This window comes from Paramisgurnus dabryanus, chromosome 13 (assembly GCF_030506205.2).
Source record: "Paramisgurnus dabryanus chromosome 13, PD_genome_1.1, whole genome shotgun sequence".
Lineage (NCBI taxonomy): Eukaryota > Metazoa > Chordata > Actinopteri > Cypriniformes > Cobitidae > Paramisgurnus > Paramisgurnus dabryanus.
This window is the reverse complement of record NC_133349.1, coordinates 22,327,981-22,350,804: the sequence shown is the minus strand read 5'-3', so window position 1 is coordinate 22,350,804 and position 22,824 is coordinate 22,327,981. Positions and strand designations below refer to the sequence as shown.

The 22,824-nt window shown below is 39.5% G+C and overlaps 1 protein-coding gene across 1 annotated transcript in view; it reads right to left on the bottom strand.

The window, feature by feature from the left end:
* Window positions 1-22,824, bottom strand: part of setd2 (SET domain containing 2, histone lysine methyltransferase) — a 32,492-nt gene that overhangs the window by 1,886 nt on the left and 7,782 nt on the right. Inside the window, exons 5-21 of the mRNA XM_073811639.1 lie at window positions 22,172-22,303; window positions 21,856-21,984; window positions 21,635-21,758; window positions 21,456-21,533; window positions 20,499-20,596; window positions 18,756-18,900; window positions 15,955-16,089; window positions 15,695-15,823; window positions 12,692-14,695; window positions 12,524-12,572; window positions 12,141-12,423; window positions 11,157-11,919; window positions 10,761-10,886; window positions 7,826-7,962; window positions 2,239-2,350; window positions 918-992; window positions 715-816 (exon numbers count right to left, since the gene is read on the bottom strand). Coding sequence (XP_073667740.1) covers window positions 715-816; window positions 918-992; window positions 2,239-2,350; window positions 7,826-7,962; window positions 10,761-10,886; window positions 11,157-11,919; window positions 12,141-12,423; window positions 12,524-12,572; window positions 12,692-14,695; window positions 15,695-15,823; window positions 15,955-16,089; window positions 18,756-18,900; window positions 20,499-20,596; window positions 21,456-21,533; window positions 21,635-21,758; window positions 21,856-21,984; window positions 22,172-22,303 — 4,621 coding nt within the window. The remainder of the gene's footprint in view (window positions 1-714; window positions 817-917; window positions 993-2,238; window positions 2,351-7,825; window positions 7,963-10,760; window positions 10,887-11,156; window positions 11,920-12,140; window positions 12,424-12,523; window positions 12,573-12,691; window positions 14,696-15,694; window positions 15,824-15,954; window positions 16,090-18,755; window positions 18,901-20,498; window positions 20,597-21,455; window positions 21,534-21,634; window positions 21,759-21,855; window positions 21,985-22,171; window positions 22,304-22,824) is intronic.

The window sequence follows — 22,824 nt, the reverse complement described above, 5'->3', positions numbered from 1 at the left end:
ACAAAAACAAAATACTTTTGATGGCATTGGTTTTCTGTGACGGGAAAGAAACGAAGCCATCAAAATCAAATAATTTACGCGAGAGGCACTGTGCTTGTTTTCACAGGACATCATCAAACTTCTTGCTTACAAGTGTCTTGCTAAAACATTGACCCCAGGGGATCTTATGAATAACTTTCCATTATTTTACACGAAGTCAACGAAAATCGAGCAGGACCAAAACATTTTACAGCTGATGGCGGTCAAAAAAATTTTTATGCCAAAAAACATTTGGATATTAAGTAAAGATCATGTTCCATGAAGTTATTTTGTAAATTTTCAACTGTAAATAATTTTTTATTTATTAATCATTAATAATATTGTTGCTAATTTCATTTGGACAACTTTAAAGGTGATTTTCTCAATATTTAGATTTTTTTTGCAACCTCAGATTATAGATTTTCAAATAATTGCATCTCAGCCAAATATTGTCATATCCTAACAAAGCATACAATAATGGAAATCTTATTATTATGACTGGTTTTGTGGTCCAGGATCACATATGGAATAAAACAGAATTTGTCTTTAAAACACTATGTTCACAACACCAGCAAAAGGCAAATGTCTGACCAGTCCATCTAGTAGTGGTAAAGATGAAATGAATTAAAAAACTTAGTTTGTTTGCATAAAGTACTTCAAGAATTCATTGTCATACAAGATAAACACACACGTTACCTTCCTAGCAAGATGTTTGAAGTCCTCCGTGTTACTGATGCGGCCCAGCTTGCAGTCTGGCTTGCGATATGGATTAAGGCATTGCACAATGAACTGTGACATCTAAAAGAGACGAGAATAAATTGAACGGTTAGACGAGCCAGACGCACAAGAGCTACTGATATAATCAATCGGTAAAACCCAGAGAGAATCTAAAAGTTCACCTCCTTGCGGAAGACTTCTTTGCTTTTTTTGGCCAGCTCGCTGGACGTGTCGGCCTCGGCCGTCTTCGTAGAGAACTGTATTTCAAATAAAAACCCACTGATGAATTCCCACACTTCATACGTAACATAAATCAAATCCAAACACTTTTTTATCTTTCTTTTCTTCATATTTCAGAGATGAAATCCTGCTAGACTTCAAACTGGAATTCCCAGGGTGCCATTAGATGAAAATCAAGAATTAATGCCAAGACTGTCGTTACTCGTGATCCCAGAGCTCCAAATAGAAATGTTCAAGCCAAAACAGTACAAACACATGCTAAAATACAGACAATCAAACTTTCCTGTAACATTGGTGGAATGTTTTTTACTCAAGTGGAAGTTAAAATGAAATGGGAAGGGAGAGGGATTTGCAGAGAAGACAAAAGAGATTGCGCAGAGTTCAACTTCAAAACAAGAAACCACACATAAATGAATGCAGTTTCAACAGCTGGGTTTCATTAGCATCAAAGAGAGCCAGAGAAAACACCAGCACACGCTGAAGAGACAGAGAGAGAAAGAAAGAGAGAGAGAGGGGGAGACAGAGAAATAAGGAGAGATGTGCACTGAACGACAGTTTCGAGATGGTTACGGACTGTGAGATTACATGTTTACTGTAGCCTGCTTTTGTTTTTGGGTTTACTCTGGTCGTACCTCGTTTATTTGTGCCAGATGATTTGTCTTAGAAGTCTAAACTGACGCCTACAAAACCGAAGCAAATGTTAAGTGATCTAAGCGTTTCCCTCCTAACTCCAAATAACTTTTCTCGATGTGGATGAGCCCCAGCTGTGAACCATTCCATCCTGGATGCTTGGATCAACATCTTCAATTATCCACAGAGGCAGGGCCGGTTTAGGACTCAACATTCGTGCACTAAAGTGAACTCTAGGGTGCTTGTGGCATCTTCAGAACCATATGTTTGTATTGTTGGTTTATTTAAACAATGACCTCAATGATATGGTGACAATGACCACTGGGGAAAATCCATACGCTTTTTAAAACTCCTATTTATCAGCCCTACTTGAATGTTCTCATGGTTGCGATGTCAGCACAAGTTGATTCATTTCTGCAGTTTCATAAACGTTACTCTGTCTGTGAAATCCAGGGTCAAGTTTCATAATTAAAATATGAGATTTGGAGCATTAAAGTTCACTTTGGTTTTAATTGTTGACATGAGCTTACTCAGCATTAAAAATATAAAGGATTTCACATAACATAACTTGTGTTAAAAGATCAAGGGCGACCCATGATACAGCCTTTATAAGTGTCAAGAACTGATGAATACCTTTGAAGGATTTTCATCATATGTGGGAGTCCCAAGGTCCATTTCAGCCTCGTGTTCTAGATTGGCCTCTTCTGTAGTCCCATCCCAGCTGGGTGGATCCCACTGTGTTTGCCTGACACAGAAAGATCACAAGCTCATCAAACTCTCATTGAATAACTGTGACAGCTTAGAACACCACAATACTAGACATTTTCTGGCTCTGCTGAATATGAAATTTCTAACATCATGTATTTATCCTTAGTCTTCTCCTAGAATGTGACACTTTAAAGGAAAACCACACAGTTTTTCAAAATTTTACTATGTTTATACCTCAACTTGGATAAATTAATACACACCTACACACTATCTTTCTTCAATGCGTACACTTAATCTTTGTAGAGCACGTTGTGAATGTGTTAGCATTTAGCTTAGCCCCATTCATTCCTTAGGATCCAAACATGGATGAATTTAGAAGCTACCAAACACTTTCATGTTTTCCCTATTTAAAGACTGTTACATGAGTAGTTACACGAGTAAGTATGGTGGCACAAAATAAACGTGGCAATTTTTTAAGCAGATAAAAAATGAGAACTATATTGTATGGCAGAAGAGCACTTAGTTTGCAGCACTTCGACCTCGGCGCAGTAATATTGACGGAAGTTTGAGCGAGAGGGGGAGTAGTCAGGAGTGATGATGTTACTGCGTGCTGAGGTTAAAGTGCTGCAAACTAAAGCCCGATTTGTAGTCGTGCGTAGGTTCTACGCCGTAGCTACGGTGTAGGCCAGGGGTCGGCAAGTAACTTTGGCCGCGGGCCAAAATTTTTTTTAGCCAGTAGATGGCGGGCCAACTGCTGTTGGCACACTAACGTCTTATTTTGAATTAGCCTAGTATAGGCTATCTGATCTTTTGTCAAGAAACATTGTCTTTATTTCCTATTTAAAATACGAAAGACGGCATTAAAAATGGCTAAAAACATGGTTATGGGTCTGTGTATCATTCCTTCAATCGTTTTTTAAATTAAAAACAAAAATGAAAAAATTAACCACCACGGGTTTTCTGATTGTGTGCTCAGATAAAAAATTAATTACTGGATTAGACAATTTTTTTATTTAACACCTTTATAGGCATAATATATAAATGAAATCATTTTAAACAGATCAAGTACTATTAGTGGTAACATTACAGGCATTTATGCTCTCATGAAAGACTCTTACAGTCCGACTTTTGAACTGTATTCCTTTTTTTATTAATATTTATCCGGGACACACACATACACACCTAAGGTTTAAGGAGGTCTCCGCTTTTTGTCCAGCTCCGACAAGGTTCTATTCAGTAAACCGCTTAAAATACACTCTGTGTTCACCCGCTTTATTTCCCGACCTGACGGGTCCGCAAAACTTAACGTTAGATCTCGTTCCCAGAATCTCAAATTCAATGTCTCTATAACAATTATAAATGTTATACAAAAATTGTGTTCATGCCAATATAAATATTATTTTAACATTGTATTGTTAGCAGAGAAAAAATGTCACAGAAAAAATAATGAAATATAAATAATAAATTAAATAGGACAAAGCCTCTCACTCAAACCGAAACCATTGGTTGCAGAGTTGCTGTTCAAACAAATTGCTGAAAATCCTCCTTTGCCAAATTTATTTTTAAAAGGAGGTAAAGATCAAAGAACTATGCGTTAGGAAAATTAATAATGGCTTTATTTTAATAGACATGTAAAACCGTATTTTGGCGGATTACTTTCATTTTTTAACGAATTTACCTGCCCATTTAGTCTTAATAATTAACGGTAAACGAACTTGACTTGCTGTCGAACCTAAGGTCGGGCTCGAGCCCCAAGTTCAAGTAACAGAACAGAACAGTAGATTCCTTTAAAATCTACATTAAAAGTGTAATAGTTAAAATATTACTGCAGTAAAAGAGTTTATTTTATCATATTTTGTGTAGTGGTTTCTAAATGCCTGCAATTACTTTTCAGTAATTTGCAATGTCACGGAGTTAAACGTCTTTACGCGTGACGCATTGACATGATTTACGAGGTAAATTTGCAAATGATTCATTAAGTCAAACCTCTGCAATTATTTGATTGATTGTGTTTTAGAAGTATGTTCAAAATCTAATGACAGTTATGATCGCGGATGCGCTGGTAGAGAAAGAGAACGAGAAAGAGCGGCCGGTTAAGATTAAACTAGCTATTATACGCATTTTTTTCAGGACATTCTTGCGAGCCGGTGGCAACTTGTCCACGACGCAAATATTTTTTTATCAGGTAATACATATTATTTGTAAGTGTGTTATACGCGAATTAATAATAATGTAAAAAGTTCAGAAGTCGGACTGTAAGCGAATGAGACTTACCGGAAAGGTTTCTATTCAAACCCTTATTAAAACCCTTATTAAAATGTAATCTGTTAGTACCTGATCTGTTTAAATTTATTTCATTGGTATATGTCTGCTAAGGTGTTCAATTAAAATTCGTCCGAACCCGTTTTCATTCATTTTTGTTATTTTTGATCTGAGCGCACATTCAGAAAACGAGTCGTTTGATTTTAGTTCAGGAAATAAATAATAGAAAAGCAAGTCGTTTTTCTTTCTTTCTTTTTTTTGGTTTTGATTTGAAAAAACGAATGAAGGAATGATACACGGGGCCATTTTTGTAAACTGTTATTTTAAAATAAAAAAGTGTGATAAAAAAAAAAAAACGAATTTCAAATTAATCCGACGGGCCAGAAAATATTACTGGCGGGCCACTTTTGGCCCGCGGGCCGCCTGTTGCCGACCCCTGGTGTAGGCTATCTGTAGCCTGTGCGTAGCTCTGCGTAGCCTGACGAGCACCTCGCAAAAATTTTAACAGCGTGTCAGATCTACGCGGACCGCAAGCGCTATGATAGGTCCACCAGAACCCCTCCCGTCAGGTAAACTGCGTCAGAGGTATTTCCGTTTGTGACGGTGAAAAAAAAGATGAGCCAACTTGAGGAGCGATTTAACTCAAACTGCAACAAAAGTCACTGTTTATTTACTTCCATCATTGCTGTTCTTCTCAAAACATACACAACAAGTTGCTGTTTCTTCTTCGTTTGTGGGTTAACTTGCCAAGCTGCTGCTTCTCTGACGGTCGCACTGCTACTGTGGTTACACGCGTGGATACTGCCTACCAGCGGTTTCCGCATGTGTTTGCACGTCGACGCGGAGGACGACGCAAAAGTATCAATGAAAACCGACGCGGAACCTACGCCGTCGCGGCTATGCCGTAGGACCTACGCATGACTATAACGAGCCCTTTAGTGCTCTTCCACTATACAATATAGTTCAAATTTTTTATCTGCTTAAAAATAATCGCCACGTTTTATTTTGTACCACCATACTTACTTGTGTAACTACTCATGTAACAGTCTTTAAATAGGGAAAACATGGAAGTGTTTGGTGGCTTCAAATTCATCCCTGTATGGATCCTAAGGAATGAATGGGGCTAGGCTAAATGCTAACACATTCACAACACGCTGTACAAAGATTAAGTGCACGCATTAAAAAAAGATAGGTATGTATTAATTCATACAAGTTGAGGAAAGAATATAGTAAAATTTTGAAAACGGTGGTGTTTTGCTTTAATTTTATGAGCAGATCAAGTGGCCAAAAAATATGTTTTTTTGTTGATCAAACAAAGTTACAGTAGCTTTAGGCCATGTTTACATTAATGTAACATTTAGACTACGCCACAGTTTTCAACCCTCATAACCGAAGTTGTTCATAAACACTGCGGACCCTGTTTTAGTTTGATAACCCCGGGGTTGCGCTGCAGTGTAAATGAAGGTAGACGAAGTCTTATGTAAACTAACAGCTGGTTTTAACGTGACAGCGCATTATTTTCAAAGTGAAAGTGATTTTTAATTCGGGTAAATGGAGGGTTTGCAAAGGAGGTTCTGCCCAAAATAGTAAACTTAGTGCAACCAACTACTATAAACACTATATCAGATCGTTTTTAAAGCTCACGTAACACACGCTGTTTCTGCATTTCTGATATTAATCTGGAGTACCTATGGAGTAGTATGACATCCTTTATATCTCTGAAGAGTCTTTAGTTTAATCAGATTTATAAAAGAAAGATTAGCTTTACCGAATCTTTCCGATAACGTACGAAAAAATGAAGAAGGAGGAGTTATAACACGGGAGGAGCGAGTACGAGTCATGCAACACTATACAACACTGTTTTAACTTATGATTCACTACATGTTCGTGTCATTTATATAATATACACGCGCCTATTTCCAACATAATACAGAAGTCTTACTTACCGCGTGTAACTCGTCATGAAAATCCACCGCATCAAACACACACACGCAAAACTCCGCTGCTAATCCGGATAATAAACTATATCCATTGTTTCCATAAGGCTGGATGTCTTCTCCTTACATCCAAAAACACACTTCTTGTTGTGCCATTGTTGACTTTTGAAATTAAACAAAGCTGAGTGGCGTGATAAGCTGTTAGCAAGCTCTAGCGTCTCCCGCTGACTGACGGCTGGGCGGGGTTTTCCAGGGGAAGTTTTCCGGCGGAAGCCCATATAAAGAAGTGATACGTATCGAAAACCCCTGAAACGTCAGTTAGAACCGTAATCGAAAAAAATTAGCCGAAACTTGTACGAACCCTGGCGAAGTGCATTCGGCACAGAAATACTCTGAAACACGCCCAACTGCATTTTTGACACTTTGCCTACATTTAGCATGAGGAAACAACTCTATAACTGTGTTAATAAGTCAGAATGCTTGAAATACCATTAAACCCCCCCTTTAACATATATCCCAATACAGAATGTCTGTTTTATATTTATGTTTGAGTATAATTGGGTTATGATAACCGCTGTTTCCTTGTCACTGTAGCTTGCTTGACAGATCGTAAGTCAGCCACTCTAAGTAACAAGGCAATACGCCTGTGTAAAATAATATTAGGTTAAAGTTTACATTTGCGCAATATAACATAAGCACTTTTTTGGGTTTCAAAGGCAGAAGTTATTCCCTGATCCTTGTTTTCTCCCATTATAAAGCTTGGAAGAGCAACGACATTTACTAAAATAACTCCAAATGTCTTTGTCTCAAAGATGATGGACATATTTATCTCCAGTTGCTTGAAGGTGAGTACTTCATAGGGCAATTTTAATATTTGGCTCAAAGTCTGGTCACAATTCCAATGCAATTAAGAAAAAAAATTATGCAGGTTTTTTATTTATGAGAAAACTATTTCTTAAATTCATTAGAATAGTCTACACACCCTTGGTTTCACAGAGGCTAGTCCTAAACTAAGAGACATGTTTAAGCCGTCTCAACTGAACATAACTTGCAAAGACTGATCTTCAAATATACCAGTGCCATTGATTTGTTTCAATATACACACCAGTAACATCTTTTCTAAGGCATGTTTAAAAAGACATCTTCATTTAACTAAGGCCTAGTCCTAGCTTTAGCTAAGCCTTGTCTATGAAACCAGGCCATAGTGTCATTGGTTAAAGTGACTACCTTCATCTAGTTGTACTAATGGAAGTGGTTAATGGCTCACTCTATGCTTCAGTTTTAATGACGTACAAACCAAAGGATGTTTATACCTGGTAATGATGTGGTAGTAATAGATTCGGCCCTCCGGGTCTCGCGCCACCTTCCAGCTGGGCGGCAGAATGATGGTTTTTGGTTTAGGTGGGGAGGGGGGCGGCAGGTCAATAATGCTGTTGGGTACGATCATTTCCTGTTGTGAATCACAGATCAGGAGAGTTTAGTCAGCATGTTGAAATTACTGGAACTGATTCCTGTTGTCTATAAAATGCTAATCACACGCTCCCCAGGACTTTGTGGTATAGCAGTGCTCAACATTAAAGCTTGTGAAACCTCAAGTTGAGCCTAAACTAAACTAAAGCTATATGATACAAACATAGGATGTAGGAGACAGTTTTTCATTGAGAAGTGTATTTAAAAAGAAAGTGTAACACACGCTCAATGCTTATTGACATTAGTGCACCACAGACAGAAACGACGTGCTGATTAGCACAACAAAGACTACAGACCACCATAAATCTGCAGTGGTTTGCATCAAAGCAAATGCATCAGGAAGGCATCAACAAGTTCAACAACTTTCTCTAATGTTGTATGTGTGCAGCGCGCGCGCACCTCTCTCTCACATAACAGTGAAAAGGTGGCGGTGTTTTCAATGTCTGTTCCTCCGTATACTTTCTTTTTTGCGTAAACGTCAACAGTCACAAATTTTACTGACAGAGCAGACGGCTGATCGCGTTTATCATGACTTGACGAAAGGTTAGCATTAGTGTTTCCCCAAGCATACACACCCGTTCTCTCCCTCTCTATGATGCGTTATATGCCTACGCACGTGTTTTGTAGTAACTTTGTGTAACAGTTAGACTACTGTGTATTCTCTCATATTTCTGAATTTGCACCGAATTGTCTGCGCTATACGCGACAATAAAACTCACATTTAAAATAAAAAATGGCTCATAACAAGACGTTGATGAGACGAGCAACAGTATGGTAATTTTGTCAGGGATGTCACGTTTATAAATCAGGATTTTAGCAGCAGTTGGATTAAACACGAGGTGTTACTGGTCGTGTTTAGTCACTACTTTATAGTCTACTCATTTTATGTCTGACAACAGAACTGATAATATGTCAAAAATAGCATTCAGTTGTCTTAAAGGGATAGTTCGGCCAAAAATGATATTAAACCCATGATTTACTCACCCCCAAGCTGTCCGAGTTGCATATGTCCATCGTTTTTCAGAAAAACACATTTTCGGATATTTAAAAATATGTTTTAGATCTTTCAGTTGATTAAATGTAATGTTACGGGGTCCACGACCTTCAAGTCCAAAAAAAGTGCATCCATCCTTCACAGAATAAATCCAAACGGCTCCAGGATGATAAACAGAGGTCTTCTGAGGGTAATCCGTGCGGTGTTGTTGTAGAAATATCCATATTTAAAACTTTATTAACGTAAATAACTACCTTCGGGTAGCGCCGCCATCTTAGTCGCGTCCGCATTCAGGATGAGAGCTTACGCAGCCTACGGAGGCTACTCTGCTGCTGCTCTGTGCCCCCGCCCTCCGAATTTGTCATACGTCACTAAGAAAAGTGTGTACACTACGCTAATACTCTCTCCTGAATACAGAGAAGTCTAAGATGGCTACCGGAAGGTATTTATTTTAGTTTATAAAGTTTTAAATATGGATATTTCTACAACAACACCGCACGGATTACCCTCAGAAGACCTTTGTTTATCATCCTAGAGCCGTTTGGATTTAATTTGTGAAGGATGGACGCACTTTTTTTGGACTTGAAGGTCGTGGACCCCGTAACATTACATTTAATCAACTGAAAGATCTAAAACATTTTCTAAAATATCCGAAAATGTGTTTGTCTGAAAAACGATGGATATACGAAACTCGGACAGCTTGGGTGTGAGTAAATCATGGGTTTAATATCATTTTTGGCCAAACTATCCCTTTAAAATGCAATATAATGTGACAAATCAAAGAGTAGAAGTGAAACATATTTCAGGTGCCAACACTCTATCAAACGCAAACACGTGATGACTTCACATATATGCTAATTATATGACGTCATCACCGCCACAAGTCTATCAAAATTCTGTGGGAAACACTGTTAAAATTCCAGTGTACTGTGGGAACCGCCGCATTATTTGACAGAAAACTGAATCAAACACAACAGCTCAAAAACAAAAAGCTAAACATGTAACATATCGTTGCTGAAATTCTTGTAATTCGAATGATATAAACCATTTTAAGATACAATCAACACAGCAGGTATCCTTTTTAGGCATTTTTTTTAGCCCTTTTCAGGAATTTTAAGGGATTTAATATGGCAACATTGATCAGTAGGATAACGCATATTGATGGAAACAAGCACATCAGAGCGTTAAACTCAAATACGGCAACACTGATATGGCCTATCGATGTAAAGGAGCATATCCGAGCGTTAAATACATTTTAGCAGCATTGATCAATACATCTAATTGATTCTTGCTAGCACCAGGTGGTGGTTGAGAAGATTCCCCCTTTCATTTGTAAAGCACTTTGAGTGCTGCAGAAAAGCGCTATATAAATGTAACTAATTAATAGTAACAACCACGGGTAACGCACAGTATCGGAATTGGATCGGTCCTGTCCGATATCCAATAAACCCGGATAACGATACAAGATGCTTTTTAAAAATAAAGCATGACAAAATGTTATTATAAAATCATTTGTGTTTAACTGAAGAAATTAAGTCAAATACATCTTGAGAGTTTTCTTATCTGGTTGAACTATTTTTCTTTAAGCATTTCTATCCTGTTTGCAATTAAACTCTTATTTTCTTATTATTATACCAATTATTTATGATGAATCAAATTTTTTTTTACAATTTCATTATTTCAAACTACAAAGATAATCTAAACAGAAAAGAGATTTAATACAAAGAGAGTGTGAGACTGAATATAGTAGCGCCCTCTTTTGGTCAAAGGCACAGGCTACATACCTGTTGAACAGTCTGAGATGTGACAATTGTGGTGACAGTGCCTCCCTGCTGCACGACCACACCCTGCGGATGCCCTGTGTACACCTGCTGTCCGTGCAAGTAGCTGGCGGCTGGCTCAGAGTATGTCTGCACACGCAAGAGAAAACTAACATCAAAAGGTCTGATTGACAGATTCCAGCATTCACTCAATGAAAAACTCTGCTCCAAGCTGTGTCAGTTTTACTATAAAGTAACATGACTTATTAACAACCATAACATACAGCACAAAGCTAATATTAAGCAAACTCACAGGATAAGGACATTTTCTACATAATTTTAAGAAATCAACCCATGAAAACCCTACACTAGTTGATCACCCTTTGAGAATGAGGATTTAGAAAGGTGTTGGCATCCCACCTGTATAACAGGAGTGCTGGTCTGTGGATATCCTGTAGGAATGCTATAGATGGTCGGGCAGGGCTGACCCTGATAGTAGATAGCTGTCTGTGGCTGAGCTGTGGTGGAATACTGCTGGGTCGGTTGCGTCTGCACTGTGACCGCCTGCTGTGTGTTGGGGTCCCAGAGCGTGGTGTAGCCCTGCTGACTCTGGACCTGCTGGTTGGCTGTTTGCGCAGGAATCGTCAGGACAGCCACACTTGGGTCCTGCGCTGGCACAGCAGGCTGGACAAACTGCTGAGTCGGTGTGGCGGATGACAGCTCCAAAGAGGCAGGGATATGCGTCAAGGTGGAAGCCGGTACAGCCTGGGTAATGGTGGAAGAAGGTGAAGCCAGACCAAGTTCTGATATGATCGGCTGAGAAGGCGTTTGTTCAAAGGTAACGGCAGTGCCGGCAGCAGCTGCTGTGACACAGATAGGATCTACGGGAGGTGTGGGTAAGAGAACTTTTCCTGCATTGGGATTAGTGGGGTCTACATATGTCTGAATAGGGTATCCAGGTGGGTAGCCCATAAAGCTTGGGCTGGAGGCGTAGGCCAGCGGGTTGAATGCGAGTGTTTGCAGTTGTTGCTGCTGTTGCTGCTGCTGTTGTTGTTGTTGTTGTTTCTGGGCCTCACGCTGAGCCACTTCCTGCTCGAAGAGTTTCCGTCGTTCCTCCGTGGACAGCTTGTTACGAGACTCTTTGGTGAGCAGTTTCTTCTTGCTGCTGTTGGTCTGCTCATAACTACATGAAAAAAATACAAGAACATCTCATTATCGGTCATCTAATATTTCTCCTGTGCTTTTATGCCATTTTGGAGCATGAATCGTTCGATCGTGTGCCTAAGTTTGCATACACATAAAAACAGACTATATTCTGGGCTTTAGAAGTAACTCATGTGTGTTTGAAATGACATGAAGGTCATGTGACAAAGTAATGAAAGTTTATTAGTAATGAGTTCATACCGGTCATCATTTCTGCGGCTTCTCTCATAGGCTGAAGGTGGCAGAGGGGAGGTGGAACCTCGTCGTCGTTTCCTGTCTGCGCTGCGAAGGGTTGATCTTTCAACATCCCGGTCACGGTCACGATCCCTATCTCGATCCCTGTCCCGATCCCAGTCCCGTTCACGCTCCCATTCTCTCTCCCGTTCCCGGTCTCGATCTCTATCCTTGTCTCGTTCTCGTTCTCTCTCCCGACTGCTCGAGGGTGTGCGAGGGGTCATCAGCAATTCCCGATCACGACTGCGATCTGTGTTAAAAAAAATTATAATAAACAACAATGGAAAAAATCTGTAATAGTGAAACTTATAATAAAACTGGTAGGGGTATAAGATAAATTCTGAACATACCATTTGACTCTTTCTCAACCTGGCTCTTCTTTGGTATCCTGTAAACCTCCTAAGTAGGGAAAAAACAGGCTATTCATTTTCAATGCAGCATAATCCAAATAGTACAAACTTTTACATATAGTTACTCCTATTCCAGTATATTTTATATAAAGAAATCTAAAGTCTTGCCTTCAAGTCTTTCCAGCTGTCCAGCAGACGGGCAGCCATGTCACTGATATCACAAGCTCGCACTTGCGGCTCCTGACTGCGTTCACTTTCTACATCAGAAACATCCTCATCTTGTGAGGGAGTTCCTACTGCAGCACCCTCTGCTGGAACGAGCACAGCACCAACGGCCGAAGTATCTGCAGAACCAGCGGCTAAGACAGGCTCGGATGATGCATTTGCTGAAGAAAAGGTACAGGAACCAGGTGGAGTGGTCTCCATGGAGACGGATGGAGATTCTACAGGTGTGCCTTCTATGGCATCAGCTTCGGCTTCAGAAATGCTTGTCAAGACTTCTGAGGGCTGTGTGGGTGCAATCTCCACAATGCTACAACTTGTGTTGCTTTCTGAGCTGCACTGTTCAGAAGATTTCTCCACCTGTTCTTCGACAGTGGGAGTTTCCACATCAGCAACTACGGTTTTGTTCCCATTGATCTCTGCAGCTGTGATGTCCATGAGTGCAGGTTGATCTTCTGCTGAATTCATAGATAGCTCCTCACTCTTGGTCTCCTCTAACAGCTTCTCTTCATTAGACAATTCATTTTCTTCGTTGGTCTGTTGGTCTTCGTTTTTACAGGGAAGTGTCTTTTCAGGTTCTTGTGCTTTGATGGTTTCTTCAAGTTCTTGCGCTTTGATGGTTTCTTCAGGTTCTTGCGCTTTGATGGTCTCTTGAGGGTCTTGAGCCTGGATGGTCTCTTCAGGGTCTTGTGCTTGGATGGTCTCCTCAGGGTCTTGCGCTTGGATGGCCTCCTCAGGGTCTAGCGCTTGGATGGCCTCCGCAGGGTCTTGCGCTTGGATGGCCTCCGCAGGGTCTTGCGCTTGGATGGCCGCTTCAGGGTCTTGCGCTTGGATGGCCGCTTCAGGGTCTTGCGCTTGGATGGCCGCTTCAGGGTCTTGCGCTTGGATGGTCGCTTCAGGGTCTTGCGCTTGGATGGTCGCTTCAGGGTCTTGCGCTTGGATGGTCGCTTCAGGGTCTTGCGCTTGGATGGTCGCTTCAGGGTCTTGCGCTTGGATGGTCGCTTCAGGGTCTTGCGCTTGGATGGCCTCCTCAGGGTCTTGCGCTTGGATGGCCTCCTCAGGGTCTTGCGCTTGGATGGCCTCCTCAGGGTCTTGTGAGGGAGGTTCTTGCACTTTGATGACCTCCTCAGGTTCTTGCGATGGAGGTTCTTGCTCTTTGATGGCGTCCTCAGGTTCTTGCACTTTGATGGCCTCCTCAGGTTCTTGCTCTTTCATGGCCTCCTCGGGTTCTTGCTCTTTCATGGCCTCCTTGGGATCCTGCTCTTTCATGGCCTCCTTGGGATCTTGCTCTTTCATGGCCTCCTCGGGTTCTTGCACATTCCTGGCCTCCTCGGGTTCTTGCACATTCCTGGCCTCATTGGGTTCTTGCGCATTCATGGCCTCCTCAGATTCTTGCACGTTCTTGGCCTTCTCAGGTTCTTGCCCTTTGATGGGCTCTCTTTTGCTTATATCTTCAAACTTTGATAGCGTAATCTCCTCAGTGTCAGAGGTTTCCTGTTTCAACACGGGCTCAACCTCAGCCTGACCCTCAGCAGGAGCCTCCTCAACTCTTTCTACTATTTTGACTGATGTTTCAATTGTGGCTTCCAACTGTGAAGCCTCGTCCTCCATTTCTTCTTCCTCATCATCATCCTCCTCTTTGCCATCTGAAGCTTTACTAGCATCTGAGTGTGCACTGTCCAGGCTGTTCTCGCTGATGATCTTTAACCTACGATAGACTGCTCGCTTGGGAGTGTCTCCATCCAGTTCGGTGATCAGCTTGGCTGGTGGACCATCAGGGGTGTTGAGGGGCGTCTGGGCACGTGAGGTGCTCTCACTAGAGTAGCCATCTTGTTCTGCAGGTTGACCAAGTGGACGATTCTGTGCCCAGCGCTGGATGAACTGCAGCACACGGCTCTCCTCCAGCATGTTCTTTGTGGAGATGGGTAGCACTGCCAGTGCCTTCATTATCTGAGGATAGTAAAACAAACTGCCAACTTAAGATCCAACTTAAAATCCATAGGTTTAAACTATCATAAAAGCTACATTTACTTAAATAACAGGCAAACAGGAATTTCTGGAGTTTGCTTGTCTCAATTGGAAAACCTAAATTTTCCAATTGGAAATGGGCAGGGATTTAAACCGTGTCTCCAACTCACAATCACTATTGTGAGATTCTTGTTCCAAATGATGTCATTGGAGCAAGATGTGATATTTTGGCTTAATTTTTTTTTACAATAGAAGTCTATGGAGATGCTTCGTCCATCTTTTTTACAGTCGATGCTGCTGCTGCCCTTACTTGAATAGGTAAAAGGAGTGTGCCAGCCATAAACTGCAGAAAATGTGATCGTAGTGTCTGTAAGGGTCACCAATAGGTTCCTGAGGAGCATTTTTGAGGCCCAAAGAGGGCTGACCTGGAAGTCGCCATATTGGCAGCACGTTATCACGTGTCACTCCCGGATAACCAAAAATGGGCAAAAAACATGGGTGGAGCTGGGTGTCTGGTTGATAAAACCACACCTGCCTAGCTTTATGGTAGTAGCAACAGTGGCAATCCATCTGTCACTGAAGTAGACACACCTTTAATTATGCAAAACTTTAAGGCTTAATACAAATCAAACGGATGAAATACAAAAAAACAGTTGTCATAAAGGCAAAATTAACTAGCTAAATTTTTTTTTCTTCAGTAGAGTTATGCATCTTAACATGGGGGGGTTACTTTTGAAGCCAGTCTCTAGTGGCCAGTTTGATGAAGTGCAGTTTAAGTCACTTTCGTGTTGGACTCATGAGAGAGACCAGAAGGTTGCCTCTTGGTGTCAGCATGGCAATAAAACAGAAAGGTAAACTCCGAGATAAAAAACGCTCTACAGTATTCTGCAAAAAAATAAACTTACAAATGGCTTACGGTATTATTACTGAACACAAATGGCTAGCAGCCCAATATTTTGCTTGTTACATTTAAATTTTTACCTCAAACTGTAGTTTGATGTTGTTCACAGAGTTGGTCTTGGCCTCTGATAGTTCAACCATAAATATCCACAGCAGAGAGAGTCCATGGTGATCCAAAAACTGCTTCAGGCACAAAGGATTCTGGGTATTCTGCACATGGATGCAAAAAAATGAAGACAGATTTATAATCTTAACCCAAAGTCTAAACACAAAGTCATAAAAAAGCACTGTTTTCCAGCATTCCAATAATGATTCATCTCAGTGTTATGCCGTTGTTTTACCCTGATGAGTTTGAGGCAGGTAAGTCGTTGCTCCATTGTCTCCACTCGTACCATGAGCCTGCAGAGCGAGATCACATCCTTCTCCCCGCATAAGCCTTCCCCATTCTCCTGCAAAGCCTCCAGCTCTTCATCCAACTGTAAAACATCAATGATGTTCTCCTGTTAAAACTGCACTTCACATAACAAGACACTTAATTTCATGTGTCTGACAATTTTTTTTACATTTGATTTGCCTTCTTAGTGCAGGGCTGTAGCAGATATAAGGAGTGGTAAATCAAACCAGCCATTAATCATAAACTGAAATTTGCCTGAATGTATGCAGAATAGCGGTGTTATTTGTAGACTAGAACAGGCTCTGCAAGTCTCAGAGCAATTAACCTGCTGCAAGAACAAAGCTGACCCAATTCAGCAAAAGCATCATTTCTGCTGGTTTTAAAAATGAACACTTCAGCACAATAGCTTACAAAATGTGGCATGTGGTGTGTAATTTTTTTGCAATTTGCACAATTCTTTAAACGTTTGCACAAGACAAAGACCCAAAATGATCCTGTGTCCTGTCCAGTTGAAATCTCCCATAAAAGGGTTTATTTAAGATGATAACTGTCCGACAGTGCAAAATCTCATTCATCCCACATTTCTAGGGCTGGGCGATTTAGAAAAAATATTATCTGGATTTATTTTAGAACATATGACCAATTCACCATTTGATTTTCAATTTTTTTACTAGTCGATCAAAAATGTAACTACAGCCATACTGCAGTAACATTTTCTTTCCAATAACATTCTTTTTATAAAATCTGGTTAAAGATTTACTACTTAAATTAATGAAATATAGTATCTAAGTAGAAATTAGGCATGGTTTAGAAACATGATGGTAAATGTGAATACTAGACCTACACCTATGTTCTGGCGTTTTTATAATGTTTTGTTGTATTTGATTGTAGTTTAAGTACACAGTGAGAATCTCACATCACGTTAAATGAAACTATTTAGCTACTATTTCTCTTTAAACGATCCATAACATTCTCTTATGATTTGTTTAAAATTTATTTAGATTTTTCATTAATAATTTTATCAATAATTTGGATAATGTATGCTATATGATGGACTTCTTTTTCCCATTCTTTCAAATGAATCTGTTATAAGTAGGGCTGGGACAACGCGTCGACGTAATCGACGACGTCGACACAAAAAATAACTCAACGCAAAATATGCGCGTTGATTCGTCAGACCCAAAAAGGCGGCGCCGTAGAATAGTAGTAACGTGAGTGGCTTCAGTCCACGCCGGTTTCACACAGCTGTGTTTTTTTTCAGCGACCATGTTAACAAGCATGCACCCTGCCGCATGAGCAGCGCGAGCTCGCGACTCTGTAGCAACAGTGCTGCAAACGTTTCTGCTGCGCTGCTCATGCTCAATTAAAGTGAAAGTGCTTTGTTTATGGTTTAAATGCTCGTGGATTGACGCAAAAGTGTTGTTTTACCATAAAATCATGAATGTGAAGTGTGTAAACAGTCATGACTTAGAGAAATTTAACAGAAAGCAATGAAATATGTCACTGTTGCCAGAAGACTGCGCTTTTATGCACTCTCTGCCCAGGAATAAATGAGTCCTCATCTATCTTGACAAACTTAAGAGAAAGAGATTTAATAATATATGTTCTTCTTAAGTCTCTATAATTGTGTTTATATCTGTCATTAAATGGACAGCACGAAAACAATGTGGATTAAACAAATCAAGTTATAAAAGTTATACTGACCATCAAAAGGCACATTGAAGAGGTTTTGCTCATAAATGCATGTAAAATAAAGTCATTTGAACTTGAGATTTTTATACTGTTACTAAACTGCAAAGTATGCACTGCAAACGCTTTATTGAATGCTACCTCTGTCTAAGAATGCATTATTTTGCACTTTTTATAGTCTTTTTTATTTAGAAATTTTAAGAGCAATGAATTGTATTGAAATGTTTACATTCAGATATGTAAAACATGTATAAATTGCTATTAGTTAATTAATGGGAAGATAATCGAGAATCGAATTCGAACCGATAAAATGAATCGTTAGATTTATCGATGCAGCGAAAAATAATCGCTAGATTAATCGCAAAATAATAATAATACAATAATCGTTTATCCCAGCCCTAGTTATAAGCCATTGTTAGTTAGCGAATTACACATTTCTAGTCACGCTGTTCACCTTGCCAATGAGGACATCTCAAACTTTTTGTATTGGCTATTTACTGTATTGTTAGCTTGGACCGTTGCATGTCATTCAAATGAACACTCTATTTGCAGACACAGTGCAGCATCTGCACTGAAATAGATGGTGTCTGTGGAGACATGTTTCATATGCAGCTATAATTCAGCAGGTACAACTCCCATGTGAGGTTTAGGTCATGGTTTCAGTCATCTGTACTTTTGTCTTTTACGTGTGTTCCACGAAAGCCATTTGTTTATTACTGCTAAAACCTTCTATAGTTTTTTTTGTGTGTATGCAAACATACACACATACAATGCATCTTCTGGGATACACACTATATTCTCCTGTAGGCGCATGCCCAAGCTATGCATACAATGTATGCAGGGTTTCAAAAATGTGGTAGTGCTCGTACAGTACTTTTCTGATGATGAACCCTTGCGTTTGCGTAAAAAGTAGACCACACTTCGGCATTAAGCTCACCATGGAGAGGCAGAAAATATAAACAAAAGAGTGTATATATATGTTGATCGCTGCAGCGCACATGTGTATTTAGTCTGGCATCTTGTTGAATAAACCACAATAATCAAACCCCTCTTTCTTACCGTGGTAAGGGCACTATCAGTTTCTTTCTTCCGTGGGCGTTCTTTCTGTTTCTTTCCACCTGCTGCCCGGACACTGACTCGAGTCTCTCCCCCAATTAATCCTCGACAGCTGGGAGCTCCACAGAAACACTTCTGAGCCTCTTTCCTGATGAACGGAGTAAGAAAGACCTCACAATGAAAATGTGTTTATGCTGTTTTAAATAAATGCAGTAAATGTATGGCAGAAGTGCCGTTTTGCAAACAGGTGATGTTTACATGACAACAAAAAACAGAAACAGTTTTTCCTTTGCATTTACAAAATATTTGACATACACGACAACACTGTAAAAAAGATTCCCGGTTTATGTGGATGCGAGAAAACAAATCCCTTGTATTACGTATGCCAGAACTGTAGATCAGTCTTTCCCCACTAGTGTGCCATGACCACTTGTTTGGTGTGCAGTGGAAAAATAACACTGCCACAGTGTTTGAAAAAGCACTCTAAAGTAACTACCAGGTTGCTGAGTTGGTCACAGCTGTGTGTCAATGTCATCAATTCCAGCCAGGATATCATCTTTGTGTTCATTAAAACAAGATCAAGTTTCACATTAAATGCGAGTAATACATTAAATACAGCATAATATTCCAGTTTAACAAGTCATTTAAGCATTGCAATACAGGTTTGTGCAGTTCTGTTAATGCTTATTGTAGTAGTGGAAACTGAAAATATGATTTTTTTTACAGTGCCATGGCCAAAAAAGGGTTGGGAAAGATGATGTGCTGTAGATGATGATGTTACCTTGTAATGTAACACTACCATCCTGCGCATATACACATTGATTAAAGGGATAGTTCACCCAAAAATGAAAATTCTGTCATCATTTACTCTCATGTTGTTACAAACCTAAATAAATAACCTATACATTTCTTTGTTCTGATGAACACAAAGGAAAATATTTTAAGAAATGTTTGTAACCAAACCGTTCATGAACCCCATTCTTTAATACAGTGTTTTTTTCCTACTATGGAAGTGAATGGGGTCTACGATAAATACAAACATTCAAGATGGTGAAAGCATTAAAGGAATAGTCTACTCATTTTCAATATTAAAATATGTTATTACCTTAACTAAGAAGAGTTGATACAGTCTTGTTCAAAATAATAGCAGTACAATGTGACTAACCAGAATAATCAAGGTTTTTAGTATATTTTTTATTGCTACGTGGCAAACAAGTTACCAGTAGGTTCAGTAGATTCTCAGAAAACAAACAAGACCCAGCATTCATGATATGCACGCTCTTAAGGCTGTGCAATTGGGCAATTAGTGCAATTAGTTGAAAGGGGTGCATGTATCAACTCTTCTTAGTTAAGGTAATAACATATTTTAATATTGAAAATGAGTAGACTATTCCTTTAAAAAGTTTTATTTAGATTGATGATAAATGGACTATAAAGTAGCACATTTTTGTAAACTCTATTGAATAAGCATTAATAAACTCAGTATCTTGAGTAACACAAACATTCCGGTCGGACACCATTGTTGTTTTGGTTAATATACTTGCGCATGTGACTTAATGGTGACATTCTGCACACGTGTTATTACTTATTTGCATTTACGTAGTTTACAGGAAGACAACAAAGGCGTCATTTTCACAAAAAAAATTACTTTAAAACCTGTCTTTAAAAGTTTTTGTTTTCAGGACACCAAAATGCTGTTGTCGTGTAAATGACCCCTAAAAAACCTGAGCTTAGGGAATTCCTTACCCGTATCTCTGGAACTGATAATCAAACGTGAGCTCTGTCCCAGCTGTCACAGTTTTGGTGGTAAAAAAGCCAACTCTGAGCTGACCATTCACAGTCCACTGCAAAAAGAGCAATGAGTTAAGACATGCAAAACTAAGACTTTACATAGATTTTATGTGTTCCTTTGGTTCAACAGAGAGAACATGGGGCTATGTCGAGGATAAGACACAAACTGATCAAATGTATAGTTTGAATGCAGTGTAAACAGCTTAGTTTGCAGATTATTTTATCCTGTGTGAATGTACAATAAAGGTCACATATTATGCCTACTTCGACAAGATGTAATATAAGTCTCAGGTGTGCCCAGAATGTGTCTGTGAAGTCTTAGCTAAAAATACCCCACAGATGAAAGCGCTATTTTCGTGTGTGCACCTTTAAATGCAAATGAGCTACAGCTCCTCACTCCCTTACCAACAGACAGTGAGCACTTTTGGTTAAAAATAGATTGGATTTCTGTGAATTCAGTCTGAGACAATAGTATATTTAGACGCATTAGTGCTACAATGTGCTAACAAACTAATCTAGAAAAGCTTTTGGGTAAAATGAACCAGTCAGTAGTCATGGGCGGAGCTTTGTTTGTGCGATGTCACATTAACAAGAGAATCAAAACAGCATGTCTAATGAGCCTGCTTTGGTTTAATGGGGAATAAAAAAGTAAGAGTGGATTGTTTTTCATTGTAGGGTTTTTGTGTTCAAACACTGCCAACACACATTTATGCCCAAACAACTTGGATTTTGCATAATATGTGCCCTTTAATGGGTTTGGCCCTAATGACTAGGTGACAAAGCTACCGAAACACCACATAAACCTTAAAAAAAAAGTGTAAAAACAAAGCAAACAACCTAACTATCGACTTAGACACATTAAATTCTGTAAACAAACACTTTTTTTAACTACAGTGAAAACAAAGCACTTACCTTCTGAGTTTCACAGTTGGGTTCGCAGCTGTGATTCATGAAACGGGAGCAGTTTCCTTTTAGTGTAGCATCAATGATCTGCAGATGAAATGGAGGCATAAATGTTTACAGTGTGCTAAGAAAACTACTGGTAAAGTATTAGAATTCTCAGTCCTTGTGTACAAATAACAACACCTCACCTCATTGTTCTTCAAAGCCATAAAATAATAGTGAATGTTCTTGTTTCGGGCATACTCCTTCACCCGTGCCTTAAATTCCCGGTGGTCCAAAACTTCCCCACAGTATTCTAAAACAAAGGTGTTCCTGCAAAAATCAAAATAAAGTGGTTATATAAAGGATAGGACACAAAAAACGTATTCAATCTAACAAGCATGTGTTCGCTGATGGAAACAGAACTTACGCTGGCAGGTCTTTGGCGGCTCTTAAACCCCAGCCTTTGCTCTCGGTCAAAATGACCTCAAAGTCTGCATGCTGTTTCAACTGGAAGCGGCGATTGGAGCAGTACGCTCCATTTAAACACCGGGAGGAACTTGAAAGAAAATACAGAAGACAAAAACTATTTTACCCTGCATGTTCTTACTGCAAATGCAAGATTCCAGTCTCCACATTCGCAAACTGCCAATACCACAATATGAGCAACAACATAAACATGATATATTAATTGAAGATTCTCTTCCATGAAATCAAATATTAAAATGTGGTAGCAAAGTAAATACCACTCAATCATTAGCAGGCGATTAAGACAGTCTTCTCCACACGCCATGATCCCTCGGGCTCGCTCTTCTCTTGACAGGACAGCACATTCGCACTGCATTCTTTTAATGTCACGATGAGATTTGTTTTTCTTGCTGTTAAGAAAGAGATCACACATGCATCATTTTATTTCATGTAAACTAGGATTTAAAAACTTAGCAATTTAAGGGTTAAATTTCAGGAGCATATTACTATCTAATATCTAACTACATTTTGGGCTGCTCTGACTGGTAAAAATCTCAGGCCAAACTACAACCCTTCCCATCACTAAAGTCTGAATCATCATACTGTTGTATTCCTCCCCTTCTTCCGATCCAACTATCTGGTCGATCATGGTACTGATGATGACCGGATTCAGGTAAAATTTTGTTTGACCGAAAGAAAAAAGCAGCTGAAAAAATATAAATCAAAAATAAATGATGCTCCACCTTAGGGATGCTCTGATCGATCGGCCGCACATCGCTAACGGCCGTTCATCAAATTAAATTACTTAAAACGGTACTCGCTAAATTTCACAGACCAATATTTTTATCCATTTCTGTCATGACAGTGCTCCTAAATAAGGCCATTTTTACACAGTGATAGCATTCTTACAAAGCCTCACTATTGTAAACTT